At 26.2% G+C, this 17,303-nt stretch overlaps 2 protein-coding genes across 2 annotated transcripts; one reads left to right on the forward strand and one right to left on the reverse strand.

The window, feature by feature from the left end:
- Nucleotides 1–867: 867 nt before the first annotated feature.
- On the reverse strand, nt 868–2,576 carry LOC129980883 (pleiotropic regulator 1-like). Its single transcript, XM_056091338.1, has one exon. It carries the CDS (start codon nt 2,487–2,489, stop codon nt 1,068–1,070), a length of 1,422 nt encoding a protein of 473 aa, XP_055947313.1. The 5' UTR covers nt 2,490–2,576; the 3' UTR covers nt 868–1,067.
- A 236-nt stretch (nt 2,577–2,812) lies between these two features.
- On the forward strand, nt 2,813–15,930 carry LOC129978274 (ras-related protein Rab-40C-like). Its single transcript, XM_056090622.1, has 7 exons — nt 2,813–3,161; nt 6,224–6,487; nt 8,741–8,801; nt 9,194–9,254; nt 10,433–10,510; nt 11,173–11,395; nt 15,372–15,930. The coding sequence occupies exons 2-7, from the start codon at nt 6,331–6,333 to the stop codon at nt 15,611–15,613; spliced, it is 822 nt and encodes a 273-aa protein (XP_055946597.1). The 5' UTR covers nt 2,813–3,161; nt 6,224–6,330; the 3' UTR covers nt 15,614–15,930.
- Nucleotides 15,931–17,303: the final 1,373 nt, after the last annotated feature.

The raw sequence follows: 17,303 nt of genomic DNA on the forward strand, positions 1-17,303 counted from the left end.
TTCTTAATGTAAAGATTTAAATGTCACCAAATGTAAACTGTATTATTATGATTATATTTGAAGTTATGTAAGAATGTTAACTATTGTATCAAGAAAATGAGTTCATTATCTTAATGTTACACATTTCAGTAGAATCTTCGATTTTTATTTATTAAAAATTTAATGGCAAAATAAATAATTGGATATTCTTCAAAATGTTTAATATATTGCATAAAATTTCTTTCTTTTTTCCCCTTCCCTTTCTTCTTATTGATCACAGGAGAAAAAATTTCTTAAGTATAGAATTATTTCATACCACTTTTTAATAGAAATATAATAAATCCATCACATCTTCAAAAATAGGCAATAAAATACTTTGGCTATATTGAATTTATTTCCAAACAGAATTTAATTTTCAGTATTTTCCTTTGAACCAAATTTTAATGACTACAGTTCATAATAGATTATTTCGCATTTAAACTAATGTGAATCACTTTATATTATGAATAATACTTGAAGCTTCTAATTATGGATTCAGAAAATTATAAAGAAACAAAGCTGAAAAGGTTTCATATTAAGATATTTAATCAATAACTGTACATACAATACAGAATTCAGAAAAGTAAAACGATATAAAATAAACAATTTGTTTAAAATAAAGTTTTAATAATTTCCCATCATTATATATTTTTGTTCAACTGTATTTAAAGAAACTTATATAAATACATAAAAATTCAGCATTTTAATAAAGAATATGAAAAAAAAGTTATTTAAGAATTTTAATTTATAAATTTTAAGACATTAACTTTAAACTCTATCCATCATATCAAAAATAAGATTATCCAGAAAATATTTTATTGTTGTCTTTGAAATCAAATTACCTTTCCATGAAATGATAAACAATTTATTATGCTAAAAGTGAAAAATACAACATAACAGGATTTAATATAATAACAATGATTATTTTGAATTTAGAGTATTGTAACAAGAAAAAAAAATGTAAAATTATGAGAATACATTTTAAAATGTATAAATTTCAGATGCCAATCAATATAGAACTGATCACAACAACTAAAAGATATAACAATTTAGAATCTTTTCCTTTTCAAAATTTCTGGTTTCCAGTTAACAGGATGAGTTTCCTCAGTTGCAGTTTCATCTTCTTTAAAAATTTTGATAGTTTTATCAGCTTCTGCGGATAGAAGTCGACTTCCACTTTGGTCAAAAGTACAAGCAAAAATACCTGCTTCAGAATCAATAGAACCAGGCTGCACAGGTGCTTGAAGTCTCTGAAAATTGTAGCCAGTTTTCCAATCCCAAAAGTAAAGAGTACCGTTATCTCCGCCAGACACTAAAACATTATCAGAATTGATACCAAGGCAGTTTACAATAGCATTGTGACCACTCAAATTTTGGACAAAATTTCCATCAGGACACCTCCACTGTTTGATGTTGTCTGGAGCACCAGATGCAAACATGTTCAGTGTTGGATGAATAAGCAGAGCTCGGATACTCTTCTTGTGATGCGTCAGGGTAACTCGAGTTTTACCACCAACTAAATCCCAAAGACGAATGGTACAGTCATGGCTACCGGTCATAACTTGTGGTTCTGTAGCTTGACACTGAACACTAGCAACTGTATTGGTATGACCTGATAACGTATGAATGTTAGCTTTTGTTCTCATATCCCATACTCTAGCAGTCGAGTCTCGACCACCAGTGACTAATATGTCAATAGTTGGATGAAGAGCTATAGCATACACGCCACTCAAATGACCATGATAATGTCTTATTACTTTGTTGTATTCTAAATCCCAACATTTAACTTGTTTGTCTTCACCACATGAAAATAAATATGGTTGTCGAGCACTGATGGCAAGGCCTCTTACAGCACTGATGTGTCCAGTTAGAGAAAGTTTTAATTTTCCACTTGCAAGGTCCCAGATTTTTATTATTCTGTCATTGGATCCGGTAGCAAACCATTCATTTCCAGGCTCAACTGCTAAGCATCGAACCCAACCTAAATGTCCACTTACAACTCTGTATAATTTCCATGGGGGATGCCATTGAGGTTTAGGAATACTAGGCATACGTCTTAAAGTTAAAGCTTGTTGCTGTTGTCCGGCCAGAACCAATGCTTGAGACGGTGGCACGGCAGGTGTTGGAGTCTGGTACATATCCTCCATTCCTGGTGGCGGTGCATCTGTTTCATAAAGTTCCCGTCCTTCGAACTCACTAACTATTGTTCTTCGTTCAAAATTGTTGATACTGCTTTCTTCATTTCTAGAATTATCCATATGAGAATCTTCTTTACCGTCATCATGGATATTTTTATTCTTCACAAGATGCATCACTGATCCAAACTCATCTCTTGCTTTTATCATTCTTTTCAACCTGTCACTCACTTCATTAGGTGGTGGAGGATTAGCTTGATCAGACAAAAACATATCATGGGTTCTTTTCAAAGATCGAAAAACTAACGTATGTACAGAATGCTTTTGGACATCCATGACTTTTTTTAAAATTAAATATGCATAAACATGTAGAATAAAAAACACAATGCAAACAAATAACGCACAAACCGCAAAAACAGCAAGTGAAATACAGCAGTGAAGGTCGCAGTTACATTTTAACGACTTTAAAATTATTACATCAACGATTCCAAAATCAAATATCGTATTTCCTTTAGTTAATTAGAATCTATTGTTCCTGCTGTAATGAAAATATCATGATTTTTTTGTTAAGAAGTATTTTATACAAAGTGTCAAAGTTTAATACTAGTTTTAGAGTTAGTATGTCAATACTGGCAACTTGTCATTTAAATCAACAAAATAAGGGCACTGTTAGCGATGAAACGATTTGTGTCTGTGTTTTGTATTCGTGTAGCAGAGTAAATTGCGCTTTGTCAAATTTTATAAACTGAAATTTTATGATTTTGAATTGTTTTAATAAAACAGGACAGATAAAATACCTTTTATGTTTTGATTTTAACTTGAAATATAAGTTATTCTATTATAAATTATGTAAGGGCGGCCATATAGGCTTAAATTGGTTAGTTTTATGAAAATTCTATGTAAAGACTTGTTGCTGTTTTTACATTCTTTAATATATATTGAACAAGTTTAAAATTATAATTCGAATCCATTTTGGATTTTATTTCTTCTCTCTCTGACTAACGAAAGGTAAAAACTGCGTCTCAATTGTCTGTTATTTACGAAATGTATGAATGCAAAATATCTTTTTTATTGTTGTAAATGTTTTGATATTTATATAATTTATCATTGTTTATATTTAAAGCAGTTAAATATTTTTGAAATAAATAGATGTAAATATTAATTTGCCATTCATTTTATGATACTTTTGACGAAATAAAAAAAAAATATGAATACATTATGCCTGTTGATATGGAGAAATAAACATTGTTAAATGAAATATTGAAGAGTTTTTGTTTTATAATATGGCGAGTCCTAATATTTTGGAATTCTTAGAAAATGCATTTGAGTTCTTATTTATCATTATGTGAAAATGTTATTTTTTCTTTTCTTTTTTTTTTAAATTTAAATTATCTAGAAATTATTGATTTGAAATATTGAAATAAATACCCAAAAATATATTTTCGCTAAATTATGTCTGCTGTTGTTCACACTTTTTATCTCTCTTAAATATATTTAACCAAATTTTAATTTATAGATTATTAATACAGTACATTATTTTGTAACTTTTAAATATGAAATTTTATTCCTGTTGTGATTAAAAGACTCACATTATGTAAGAATTTGGCTTTTATATATTGATAATGTAAATCTTAATGGCGATTACTACAAACAGTTTTATAATTTTTTTATTCCAAATTTTATTAGTTTATTATTGTATAAATTTATATTTTTATATTATATTTTCATGAATGCACTGTTTGAATTTTAGAATTAAATGGTTTAAAAAATATTTTACACATCTTGCAGTTGGATTTTTTTACCCCTTGTTGTCGTAAAAAATTCGTATAATTTTTCTTGGAAATTGAAGTAATTGATCTTTCTAAAACTGTAACAGTTGTGAATTATGAAAAGTTCTGTTGTTAAAAAACTGTAGTATCTGTATATTTAAACAGAATTTTTTTTTTCAGTAGACGTAAAATTCGTAATATAAGTAAATTATTACACACATAGTTCCTTTTATAAATTATTGCAGAACTGTATATAAATTTGCTTAGATTTCCATATTATTATAATCATATTCTTCCATTAAATTTATTATGTTCTATAGCCTGTCTCGTGTGTTTTCCATATATGTTCACGGGTATCCTGTATGTTTGTATTTTTTCTGAATATTTTTTCTTATAGTTTCTATCACTAATTGAACTGAATTCGAGGGGAATTTTAAAAGTGTTTAAATGTTTAAAGAAAAATCCTGTATTTAAAAAAATAAATTTATTTTTTGTATTAATGCAAATTAAATATGTATAATACTTAAAAGATTTCTTTCAGATGGAATTTTAACGTTGGCAGTTAAATATGAATTTCCTTCTATATTATCTATTTCCTTCTTTATTATATACTAGTTACTAAGAAAATGCTTTCTAAAGAGTTATTTATTTATTTATTTATTTTTTTACTTTTATTAAACTAAAGAGTTTTAAACATTTTTTTTAGCTCGGATTATATGGTATATGATGCTAGTTACTGAATGGATATTAAGTTACTATTTTAACTTATAGTTAAAACATTTGTATTTGATTATATTTATAGTTGAAACAAATCAGCTTAATATACAGCTCATATGGCTTGATTGAATATAATGGTTTTTAATTCATTAAATACTAAATAAATTTCATTTTTGTTATATATATATATATATATATATGTAGGGACATGTTAACTCTGGCTCGAAAAACAGGTCTCTATTAAGTGCTTGATTTATCTCTCTAGTCATTTTCTTTCTATGTATTGCATTTGAAAAAAACATTCTTCATATAGTTTTGTTTTTTTAAAGTATTTAAAAACTCATTATTTAGCATTGGTGTATTGATAAATATGTGATTTGTAATTTTTAGTAAATGAAGTGATATTTTTCTAAAAGGATTTCTTCATTGTCTTTCATGATTTTTAAGGGCAACATTTAACATGACAAAAATTTGTCAAACCATTACCAGGAAACAGTATACTCCAAATAGAGATGATAAATAGGAGAAAGAGTCTGTGGAACATGTTTAGAACTTACCTATATTCAGAAGGAAATTTTCCCAGAATTTAGCTGAGACAGCATTTATTTTACATGTATGAAAACTTGCGAGTTCAGGAAGCGAAACCTGTACAAGTTAGAAATTAAAATGAAGTGTGAATTCATGCAATTAGAAAATAATTGTTTTAAGAATATAGGTGAAATTATTACACACACTTATACAAATAATATAAAAGTCATGGTAAATAAGAAGGATAATTTTTTGTTGAGAGACATCTTTTATTGTTCTGATAGAAATTAGACAATTTATCATAGTGTAGATTTTTGCCATATATTGTTAATTTGGGATCATTAAAATTAATGACTTGCAATGTTATAAAAGGCCTGTGACAAATGTCAGATACAGAAATACAGCTACATTTTATGCAATCGAAATAAGAATTTTCTTCTTCACCACCAAAACCTGACTTGGCACTTCTTCAGACTTGCGATATTCATGGAAAATGGCAGAACTATATCAATCAGTTAAAAATGCAATTATTAGATTTTATAAACTATGAGAGAAAATAAGTGCCTGCAGAACATTATCTTTGAATTTATGTGGCAAACACAAGTTAAGTATGAAAGTGTCAAAAAATTGAATTTATTGCATGTCTATGGATTCAGTCACAGAAAGGTAGTCAAAATTTTTCTTTAAAAAAAATTGTTTCCTGTTGAAAGTTATATTGAAAAGATAGAATAATTTGTAATTTTATTCTGTAATTGCTATAATTATTTGGCTATGAAATTTTGATTAAAAAAATCTAGAACATTTGTTTAATAGAATTTTTTTTTTAAATTATTGCTTACAAATAGAAAGAAAATTTAAATTTGTAATTAAGAAATAATGGGCATTTTCTGGATTTAGCCAATTAAGTTATTAATGTTTTTATCATTTGATAGATTAAGATTTTAAGTTCAATAAGATTTTACTATTCAGTAAAACAACTATTGTAATTTATAAACCTCTGATTTTTTTATGCAATTTAATTTCTGTTTTTAAATATATGTATATATTTTATTTTAGGACAACTGTTTTGAACAGATATATGTGACTAGTTTCAGATGATGTGGAATAGAGTTGTTTTGACTTATGAAATATATTGTTGTTGACTTAAAAGTTCACAAGAACTCATGAGTAGAACAACTCCATCTCTTAGTCGCAGTCATCCCAAATCATATGACTATCTTCTCAAGTTTTTACTAGTTGGAGATAGTGATGTAGGAAAACAAGAAATCCTCAGTGGTTTGGATGATGGATCTCAGGAATCACCATTTTGTGGTTCCTCTGGTAAGTTCTTTTAATTGCTTTTATTCTTTGATTAAAGATCGGAATTCATTCTCTAATGCTTGTGAATTTCCCTTCCACCTTTTTATATAATGTATATAATTTTATCGGTATAATGCTGGTATTTTTCTTTAATAAATTATTTATTGTTAATTTTTGATGTGAAATAATGGAACTAGATTGTTAGGCTTTGTGCTGATAGTTTGGAAATTTGCTAGATTGTATTTGATTTCTATTATATGTCAACATGTTGAAAATAGAAAGTATTTTAAGTATGTAATACTTATAATAATTACGCTTTAATGTAACGAATGAAGTTGAAAAACTAGGTATTAACATGACTATAAATTAAGAAGTCCTTTCAAATTTATAAAATTATATAACTTTTGCAGAATATGATTTGATTAATTAAAATAATATTTATTATAATAATAATTTTCTTCTCATTTTATTTATTTTTATTTATTTATTTTAAATTGCTTATTGTAAGAATAAGTCATTTTTAATTATACTTTTCAAGCAACTTAATTTTTAAAAAAACTTTAGTATTTATATATATTTATCATATAATCATATTGTATTTTAAATGTAAAAATGTATGGTTTTGTTCTTTATTTTGATCCAAACCACATGTTGCCAGTTTTGGGTATTTTAAATAAGTTTTTTTGGGGAAAAAAAAATATGTTCCACGGTAATGCGTTATAGAAAACTTTTTACATGAGTATTCAAAAGCTATTAAAATCGTTGATACTTTTCCGTTAGGAGGGTGCAATTGTGAACCAAATGCGAATTTGACTTAAGAAATTTGGCGGAATTCAACATTGGCGATTTTTTGCTTGCGCCCGGTTAACAGAAAAGTACAAAATCGTTTTGGTCAGGAAAATATTTTAAATCATATTCAATTCAGAGAAATGTTTGAGTTGTCATTGAAGAAATAAATATCTGATTCACAACAGAGATTTAAATGTGAGAATATTTCAAGACAAGTTGTTTTCTCTTATTTGAGTAATCAGAGTTTATATTTTTATTAATGACTATAGGTATGAGAGTGGAATTTCATATTTTAGTACACCACACAATAACCCAGTTATTTGATGAGTGCTAAATATTGTGTCTGAGATTGTAATATTTTGAAATGAGAATTTAATTTTTACTATTTATTCGCTCCTTATAAATAAACTTCATAATGTTACATAATATTAATGATTTCCATCCTGATAAATTTTTTATTTATAAACTGTATTAACCTATAATAATTTTACTGTCTTTTTTTTTTTTTTTTTTTTTTTGCTCTATAAGCATTTGCATTGAATAAAAAATTGAAAAAAACTTATTCTTGATTCTCTTAGACAAATAGTTTTGTTGTCTTTGTTCCTTGTATTTCAAATCAATTGTTTCATATTTATATATACACTTTATTAAAATTTGGATAAAATGTTCATTGCACATCAGAAATTTTATGAAGTGGAATGGCTTATTCTCTTTAAATCCTAATTTTCCATTCCTTAAATTATTAACTGAAAATAAATCTTTGCTTGAAATTGATTATAAATAAGTCGCTTGCTTCCTAAGTGTTTTTCTATTGCTCATTTTTGATAACTGAATTTGGCCATTTACTATAGAGGTCATTTATACTTTAATGCTAGCAAATAAACAACAACTAAAAAAAATGATTGCAGCTTTATTATTATTATTATTTTGCAATTCAAATTTAGTAAGCTAAAATAATATTTCTATTCAGTATAGTTTGTCTTTAATAATTGCAATAGTAATAATGAGATTAATGTAATATAAAAAAAAATCCCCTGATCTTCAAATAATGAGATATCATTTATTCTGCTATTTTATGGGGAACTAATAACCATATGAAAAAAGTTAATAACATAAAAGCAAAATATTTTGAATACAATTGCAAGAGAAATCATGTCCTGAAATATATATTGCAGATTTATTTATAAAATAATTTCATAAATAAAAAAAAAAAATTCAAAATTTCTTCTTCCTCTCCCTGATTTTTTTTTAATGTTGTTTAAATAATGTACTAATGCTATCTATATTAGAATATATATTGAATTTTGCATTTCATTAATAATAAAGCATAATTTTTATGTAAAAAAAATTGTGCTGATAGTTGAAGTAATAATATATATAGCCAAATGTATCTTTTGAACATTATTTCTAAGAATCTGTCATTCACAATTTTTAAAAGCTGCCTTGATCTTTCATCACTAAGATTATTTTTGCATTACATTTCAGGTGTTGCATACAAAACGACCACAATTCTTTTGGATGGAAAACGTATAAAACTTCAATTGTGGTATGTACATTTACTTGATATAAATATACAGACATCCCTTGGTTTTTTTGATAATAATTCCTCAATTTCATTTATGTATTTCAAAATACTTATGTAATTAATAAATCATTTTAGTAATTTCATAATTGATTATTCATTATTTTTTTGAAAATTTATAAATAAATATTTACATTTATGTGGAATATATTTTAATTTTAAAGAAAAGTATGGCATATTAGATGCTCAGATAAAAATTAGATTGTCCACTATGTGTATAATAAAAACTGATAATAATTTCAATTTTGTTGCCATTTCTGTGAAATTTTATTATTTTGAATTTGTTATTACTAATAAAACTTTAGTCTTCAACTCGGAGAATAAACATTTAGCATTATTCTTGAATTTTTTTGTAGGGAATCATCTGGACAAGGAAGATTCTCCACCATCATTCGTTCTTATTCAAGAGGTGCACAAGTGAGTATAATCAAACAATCTAAAAATTAATTGGGATCATTAACTTTAATGTTATACATTTATAACTTGTGATATTTTTAGTGTGATATTCATCATAAGAAAAAAAAATATTGTTCAAAATTTAATATTAACTTTCATTAGAAAATTCTAATAAGTTTTGTACTCACGATTTCTCACTATCCCTCCCTTTTCAAAAAATGATAAACTCTTTTGTTAAATTATTGAAATTGAATACTCAGCAATGTGTTTTTGTAAAATATCTACAGCAATTTATTGATATAAATATCTATACAGTTTACAATGTTTTGTTCGTATGCAATATTTCGTGTTGAAATGTAGTTATCTTGAAATTTTTTGTTTATTATTTTTATTAATTGATACAAAAATATTGTTAAATATATTGATCTTGTAAAAGCTATATGGAATTGACCATAAATAAATACATTTATTTATCAGCTGTTTGAAGTGTTGGTCCCTGAGATTTATGTCATTATATCTATGATGTTTAAATCTTTCTTTTAACCTAAAATTTATACAAAAAGTGTGTTCTATAGTTAACTAAGCATGCTGTGTTAGAAGTTGATTCAAAGTATTATGTATTGGAAAACTCTTTATTGTTGACTTCATTTTAAAAAGGAAAATAAATATACTCAAAAAAATAATTAACAATATAATTTGCTGAATTGTCTATTTAATCATAACTTACCAGAAACATCTAAAACATAAAGTCAAATTTTTATTCAAAGTTATTTTGATTAATTGCAGTCCTCAAGTTTACTTTAAAAGGCAATGAGAATGAGAAAAATAGGTTTAAAATGTATGCTAATGTAAAAGTACCTGAAGGATTATGCATTATTTCAATGCTTCCTTTTTTCTATTTGCAGTTTATGTATAAATTAAAATATTTTAATTAATTATTATTAATTCACATTTAAATTATCTTTGTTTAATATTTGATCTTTGTTTAAAAGAATTGCATGAAATCCAAGTAAAATGTCTATTTCTATGTTATCTCTTATTCCTTTGCTGATCTTTCCAATTTTTATTAACTGAAAGGATTTGCTATTAAATGGATTTTATTTTAATTTCTTTTAAAAAAGTTTGTATGTATTTACTAAGAAATATTTTTGTTGTTACTTACAAAATTAAAACGCTATTTGCATTTTGTATTTCTATAGGGTATAATACTTGTCTACGATATCACCAATAAATGGTCATTTGATGGCATTGATCGATGGTTGACAGAAGTCGAGGAGGTAAAAATATATATGCTTAGTTTCAATCAAAATGCCATTAATAAATTTATATTGATCATGTTTTTCAAATATAATATGAGTTGATTTTATAAAATTGGCAGAATGTCTCATACTGAAAAGTACAACTTAATAGAAAATGAAATTTTAGAATAGATTAAAATGCACTGCAATTTTATTACAAAATATGACTCATAATTAGAATATGTGGGCATTTTGTATTTATGATAGAAGCTCCTTTTTTTTAAAAAATCCATTTTGCATCTTTTATTAGAAATAAAAATCTAATTTGCCTATATGTATATAGTGTATATTTTAAAGTATTTTCTTTAACTCTATTGAAATAAATTCAAAATTATAAGAGTTTTGTAAAACATCTCTCAATCTAAAAAGTTATTTTATTTTTCAGCCTGATAAACATCTTGATAAATATAATGTTTTTTTGGAAAAAAAAGAGGCATTTTGATAAATATAATGTTTTTTGAAAAAAAAAAGAGGCATTTTGTGTGTTTAAAATTTATGAAATGAATATTATTTTTTGATTGAAACAATGTTTTTTCAGATTTTTATGCTTATGTTATAAAACTGTATATATTCAAAGAAGCATTATTTCAATTGTCTAAACTCTGAAATATAATCTATCAATTTGTTTACTTATTTTTTAGCATGCTCCTGGTATTCCAAAGATCTTAATTGGCAACAGACTTCACTTAGCTTTCAAAAGGCAAGTGAGTGAGGGCACTGCTGAAAGCTATGCCCGGAAACACAGCATGGTATTTTTCGAAGTCAGCCCACTCTGTAATTATAACATAACTGAATCATTTGTTGAACTGTCACGTATGGCATTGTTGAGAAATGGCATGGAAAGATTGTGGCGAAGTAATAGAGGTAAGAATATGCATACTAGTCACTTTAGGCTAAAAAAAATTTCCCTAAATAATTAATATAAAATTTTCCTAGTATAAAGATTTGACATTTAGGGAATCTACTTGAAATTGATGAAGAAAATTATATGAATTCGTTTTGTTTCATAAAAGATTTGCAACTTTCATCAATGACTCTTTTTAGTATGCACAATACATATGAATTCTTTCATGGGCAACTGTACTTATATGCTAAAATTTACTGTTATAAATGCTATATTTCATTTTTATAAATCTTTGAAAACAAAATTTGAGCAGAAACTGATATAAAACTTGATTAAGGCAGTTATCTTGGTTTTTTAAAGTCTAGTTCCAAATCATATAGTGGAAGGGAATGAAACTTTGATTTGATTTCTTTTTATTTCATTAAAAAAAGTTTATTTTTAAATATGAATTCTCAACACATTCTTAGCTGCATATATTTTCATCTTGAATGCAATTGATTATAAAGCTTTTTAAAAAGACTAAGAAATTATTCATTCTTTCTGCATCAATAAATTTCAGAAATATTTTCACTGCCACCATGCATATAATTTTTATAATGCATACTTTACTTAAAATAAGATTGATGTTTTTCGATACAGGAAGTGAATTCATCTTGCACCTCAGTTTTTTTTATGTCTGTATTTGGTTTTTGGCTTAAAGTTTGTTATTTAAATTGTAGAATTACTTTTGGTATTATTCTGTGTATTTATTAATTATTGATAGATAAATGATTGTTCTAAATAATTAAATAGCTGAATTCATTTATTGACCTATTTTTTTCTTTTGAGATTGCTGTTTATATTATGTTTAACTTTCTGATATCTTTTATTAAAATTGCCTATATAGTTTTTGTGAAATTAATTTAAATCATGTTATAAATATATATTATTAAAACTGTTCAATTAAAAACAAATTTAGTTATTATTTATTTATTTATTTTGTATTGGCATATGTTAGCATTAATAAATTCTGTTAAAATTTTTTGTCATATTTTTTTTTTTTTTTTTTTTAAACTAATGGAGCATTTAATACTGTTGCACATCTGTGAATATTTTTTTTTAACTCTGGAAAAAAGGTTTTTAATTTATTGATGTGCAAAAGTATCATCCCCCCCCCCCCCGTAGCTAATTTATTGTTCTCAATCTATATATCTACTCTGTGATTCATCCTGTGTTTTTTAAATATGTTTTGAAACAAGTAGTGTTTTTAATCTGCTTCGGGATAATTAAAATATTTTAAATAATATTCTTTCCCCCTCCCCTTCCATTCATTATATGTTCATATATTGTAACTAGATAATTATTTTTGCTGTGTTAAAATAGTATTTCATTCTAAAATATTTTGAAAAGTGGTATAATTTAGCTTCATTTAAACTAATTGGCTTTGTTAAAATTAATTGTTCCTTGCTATGATCTCTGTATATTGAAATAAAAACTAATGATATTAGAACATTAGTATCAAAATAATTAATCAAGCACTATGGACATATAACCAAAATTACTTACTAAAATCATCAAAATTAATTTGTAGTTACATAATTAATATTATTATTATATGGATCTGCTCATAGTGGTCATTGCATTGATTCCATAATATATATTCACACTAAAACGATCTTAACATTTTTTTGAAATTTTGATCGGCCATTCTTCCATTTTGCTTTATAGCCTAAAAAAATTTTTCATTTAAATTTCTAATTTTATTAATGGGTTTTAGAAGGTTGTTGTCAAACTTTAGATTTAATCAAATTTAGAAGAGTTATGATAGTTTCAAAATTTGAATAAACTTTATATCATACTGGTAAACATGCAGTAATTTCTAACATTTATTGAATTCCTTTTATTTCTGCCTTCCTTTTTATTCCATTATGAGTTTAATTTGCAACCAATTTTCTTGATGAGACAAGAATGTTTCATGACCAGACACATGCACATGACCATTGCACTCCATGTCTTAACCTGTTTCAAGTAGATAAGTTTGTAGGCAGTTAATATATTGAGTGTAATATGCTTGTCTGAGTTTTTTGCTGAAGTTTTTTTCTTATGTTATAGTAGGTCTAGTCAGAAATTATTCAAGTATTGTAAATGTGAAATTATGTTATCAAAGTGATCCCAATAATAACACTTTATATTATTGTCTCATCAAGTATTAAATCATCAATGTTAATGTGGAAATGCAAATATATTCAGATTGTTTGTGAAATATCAACATCATTGTGCCAGCTAAATTTGCCATTTAAAAGAGTTCTTGGTATCCTCCTCCCCCTTATCAAAATGAATTAAACTTCGCTTTTCGAGATTCTGATCACTCTAATGATGTGATTCTTGTTTAGAATGGTTTTTTAAAGAAAGGAGCAAAAATTTCTTTAATAAAGAGCTGGTATTGAAAAAACATGAGAAAAAAAAAAACCAACTGCTATTTAAACCAATACCAATTTTTTCATAGATCTGAAAAGAGAAAAAAACTTGCCTGAAAAGGACAGCTATTCTTTAAACAAAGAATGTCAAAGTTCATCATATGATCCCCCCACCCCCTTCGAAAAAAATTGTGGAAAAAATATGCTAGAAAATACTACTGCAAGTTTCAGTGGCAGAAAATTAAAGGATAGGAAAACAATGCTTATACCGAAAACAATTCTCAGGAAATATAGGGTGCGATTTTTTTGGTATATATTGCAAATAGGTCCTCATTTTAGTTTTCTATTCAGCAGCTGAGAATAAAAAAAAAGATAAAGAAAATAGAATTCAAGATTTAAAAAAAGAGTTCTTAATTGTTTTCCTTTTGACTGATTCCTGGGATGAAAAGGTGAAAATTGGGAATGAAAACATTGTAGATAGTGAAACTATTGATCATTTACCAGTCATTGTTTTAGTAGAAACCAATTAATTCCAATACTGAAACTTGCATTAAGAATAGAAAAAGTAACGACTATTATAATGCACAAAACACTGGAATCTTGACAAATTATTGATCAAATAAAATGTTTGAAAATAATATCTTATTTGATCAATGATATTGAGTTAAGAAAAGTATGTATCCTAATAGAATTTAAAAGAAATGCTATATGTTAAAAAACCATATTGGTTTGATATTATCATTTTCGAGGTAATTAATAGTAAGTTAGTTGAACTTTCAACTAGGGTTGACGTATTGATTATCAAATCATATAAGAATTTCTGATTCCCTCTTATTATTTACCTTTATTTTTAGACTGCTATATCTGATGTTTTATATCATGAAAAAATTATCAATAATGTATCTGATATCATCTAGTTTATCAAAAATCAGGTTTGTGTTTGTTCCAGGCTTGTGTTGATTATAAATAATTTATAAAACTCACTATTATTATATATTGGAGAATTTGACAAATGGTGAATATGCTTTGAAATTCTGGGGATGGGGGTGGATTGCATTATGTTCAGTGAAGGGGAAAAAGCATTTTACTTACTCAAAATATGCTTATTCAGAAATTACTTTAAAATATACCAACAAGAAGAATTTTTATTGTATGATATATGCTTGCTATGAAATAACATGTGAACATCTGGTCAAGTTTGATATACTGTAATATGTCATCTATAATATATTTTTCATATTGTCATTGTTCATGAATGTATATCCAATTATATTACCATCTTTTTGTTAAAAAAATTAAATTTAGAATAAACTATTGCGGCTCTTTTTAGTTAATTGAAGAAGTAACTTCTGATGTATTATTTGATACAAATATAACAGTATTTAAAAAAATATTACAAACTAATTTAGAATTGTACTGTATTGGATTCAATATTTTAATTAATAAAACTAAAATACTTTTGAAATTATCCTAAAGACATTGTAGCTTGGGAGGATTAAAAGTTTGTTATGATAGAAGTTTTAAGACTAAAAATAATCTTTTATTAAACAGAGCATACAATGAAACAATTACTTATGTATGGTGTATAATATTCTTTCAGTTTTGTCACTCCAAGAGCTTTGTTGCCGAGCCATAGTCGCCCGAACCACCGTCTACAGCATTGAGCAGCTTCCTCTTCCCATTCCCTTGAAGTCATGTCTCAAATCCTATTCAATGACCACATACAAATCCCGCCCTCACATCCCCAACACACGGGACAAATCCCTCAAGAAGACCAAACAGCTCCACCACCCCTGCGACTCGCTCACGTCCCAGTGTCGAAAGAGCTGCTCCATATCCTAGCTAAGTGTGTTCACTCCGACTGCTCATTCAAAAAAGATCATGTTGCCAATCTTTTTTTAGACTCTTATCAAAAAGCATATCTCCTTTTTTTTAACATTTAAGGAAAGAAAAAAAAAGGAAGTTTGAATAAAATGTGATTTGTAATTTAGTCTGCAGGATTTTTTTTTCTATCTGCAGTGAGAAAAAGATGTTCAATGTTTGTAAAAGTAGGTAATTGTTGTGCTTTTCGAGCTGTATAAATGCTTCATTGTGCTGTTTAATTGTGACGTCAGAATGTATAGTAATGATATTTTACAATAAAAATATATGAAGTGTTAGTCTTTTGTTGTTTATTTTTTTAATCATTGGAAAATGAACGATAAAATTATTGCTATACAAATACAATATTTTTTCATATATACAGTTATATTCTACAATTTTATGCAATTGCATATATATAATTTATTATACAATTTTATTTTATGTAATTACAATTTATATACAATATCTACAATTATTATACATAAGTATATATAGATACAATATATACAACAATTCAGTGCAAATTTTTTCAATCTGTACTTGAAGATTTCGAATTTCTTTTAATTTTTGTATTAAACTCCATCATGAAAGTACTGAATTGTTTGCTTACTTTGATCAATAGCGGCACTAGTTTTAAGGTTATTGAGCATATATATATATATAAACTCTCACTATTGTTCATTAAGTTGCATATACTAATACACAAAACATTTTGGAATGCAAACACTAATTAGTTGATATTTAAAAATGGCAAAAGGAAATTTATCAAGAAACATGCAGTTGTAGTATTTGCTGATCAGTTTGAATCCTTATCAATGGAAATAATTTCCTTCCTCTCTTATTACCTGACTATTATACTCGAATTTTGTTTAATCAGTTCAGAAAGTTATGAGATGTCCTAATTCTGTCTGTGTATGTTTGTGGCTGTACAGATCACACCATACTGTGACTAAATCTGGCACATTTATATCTTGGGGGAGGGAAAAATATGCACCTTGGAGAGATTTTCTTGGAAATTTTAATTAAAAATTAATTTGAATTTTGACATTTTCACACATTACTTCTCAAAATATTGTAACACAAGAAGAATTTTATATTGTTTCGCTTTAAAGAATTTCTTTTTTATTGATATCAACTTATGGTCATGTGAATTATTACTGAATTTTGGCAATTTAAATATATATATATATATATTTGCTTAATTTCCAACAATGGATTATATTGTTGCTCTGAAATTCAAATTGTTTTCATTGTTTCATCCAATATTTAATTGCATGCATTTTTTTCATTGTTGAAAGCTGAAGAAGACTTTGTTTAGTCTCAGTGCAGTTTAGAAGGTAAATAGAAAAAGGGAAGTTATAATATCAGGGAAATTTAAAAGGTAGATGAACTGGATATTTATGTGCTTAATTGTGCTATGAGATTATGGGACTGTCTCCATTTGAAAGTTTCATGTATACAATACACAGAATAAGCCGGATAATTAAAATATCACATTTTAATGTCAAACATTTTGGAGAAATGGAGGGCATGAAGTGATATATAAACAAATTATCTGAATATAAATATAACCAGTATTCATAGTGAAAAAGATGGTCACTTGAAGTGACTAGTTTAAAAATATCAACATTTTGATGACTAGTTATTTGTTGAGGACATTGGCTATATT

The sequence above is a fragment of the Argiope bruennichi genome, chromosome 1 (genome assembly GCF_947563725.1).
Source record: "Argiope bruennichi chromosome 1, qqArgBrue1.1, whole genome shotgun sequence".
In the NCBI taxonomy this organism is placed as follows: Eukaryota; Metazoa; Arthropoda; class Arachnida; order Araneae; family Araneidae; genus Argiope; species Argiope bruennichi.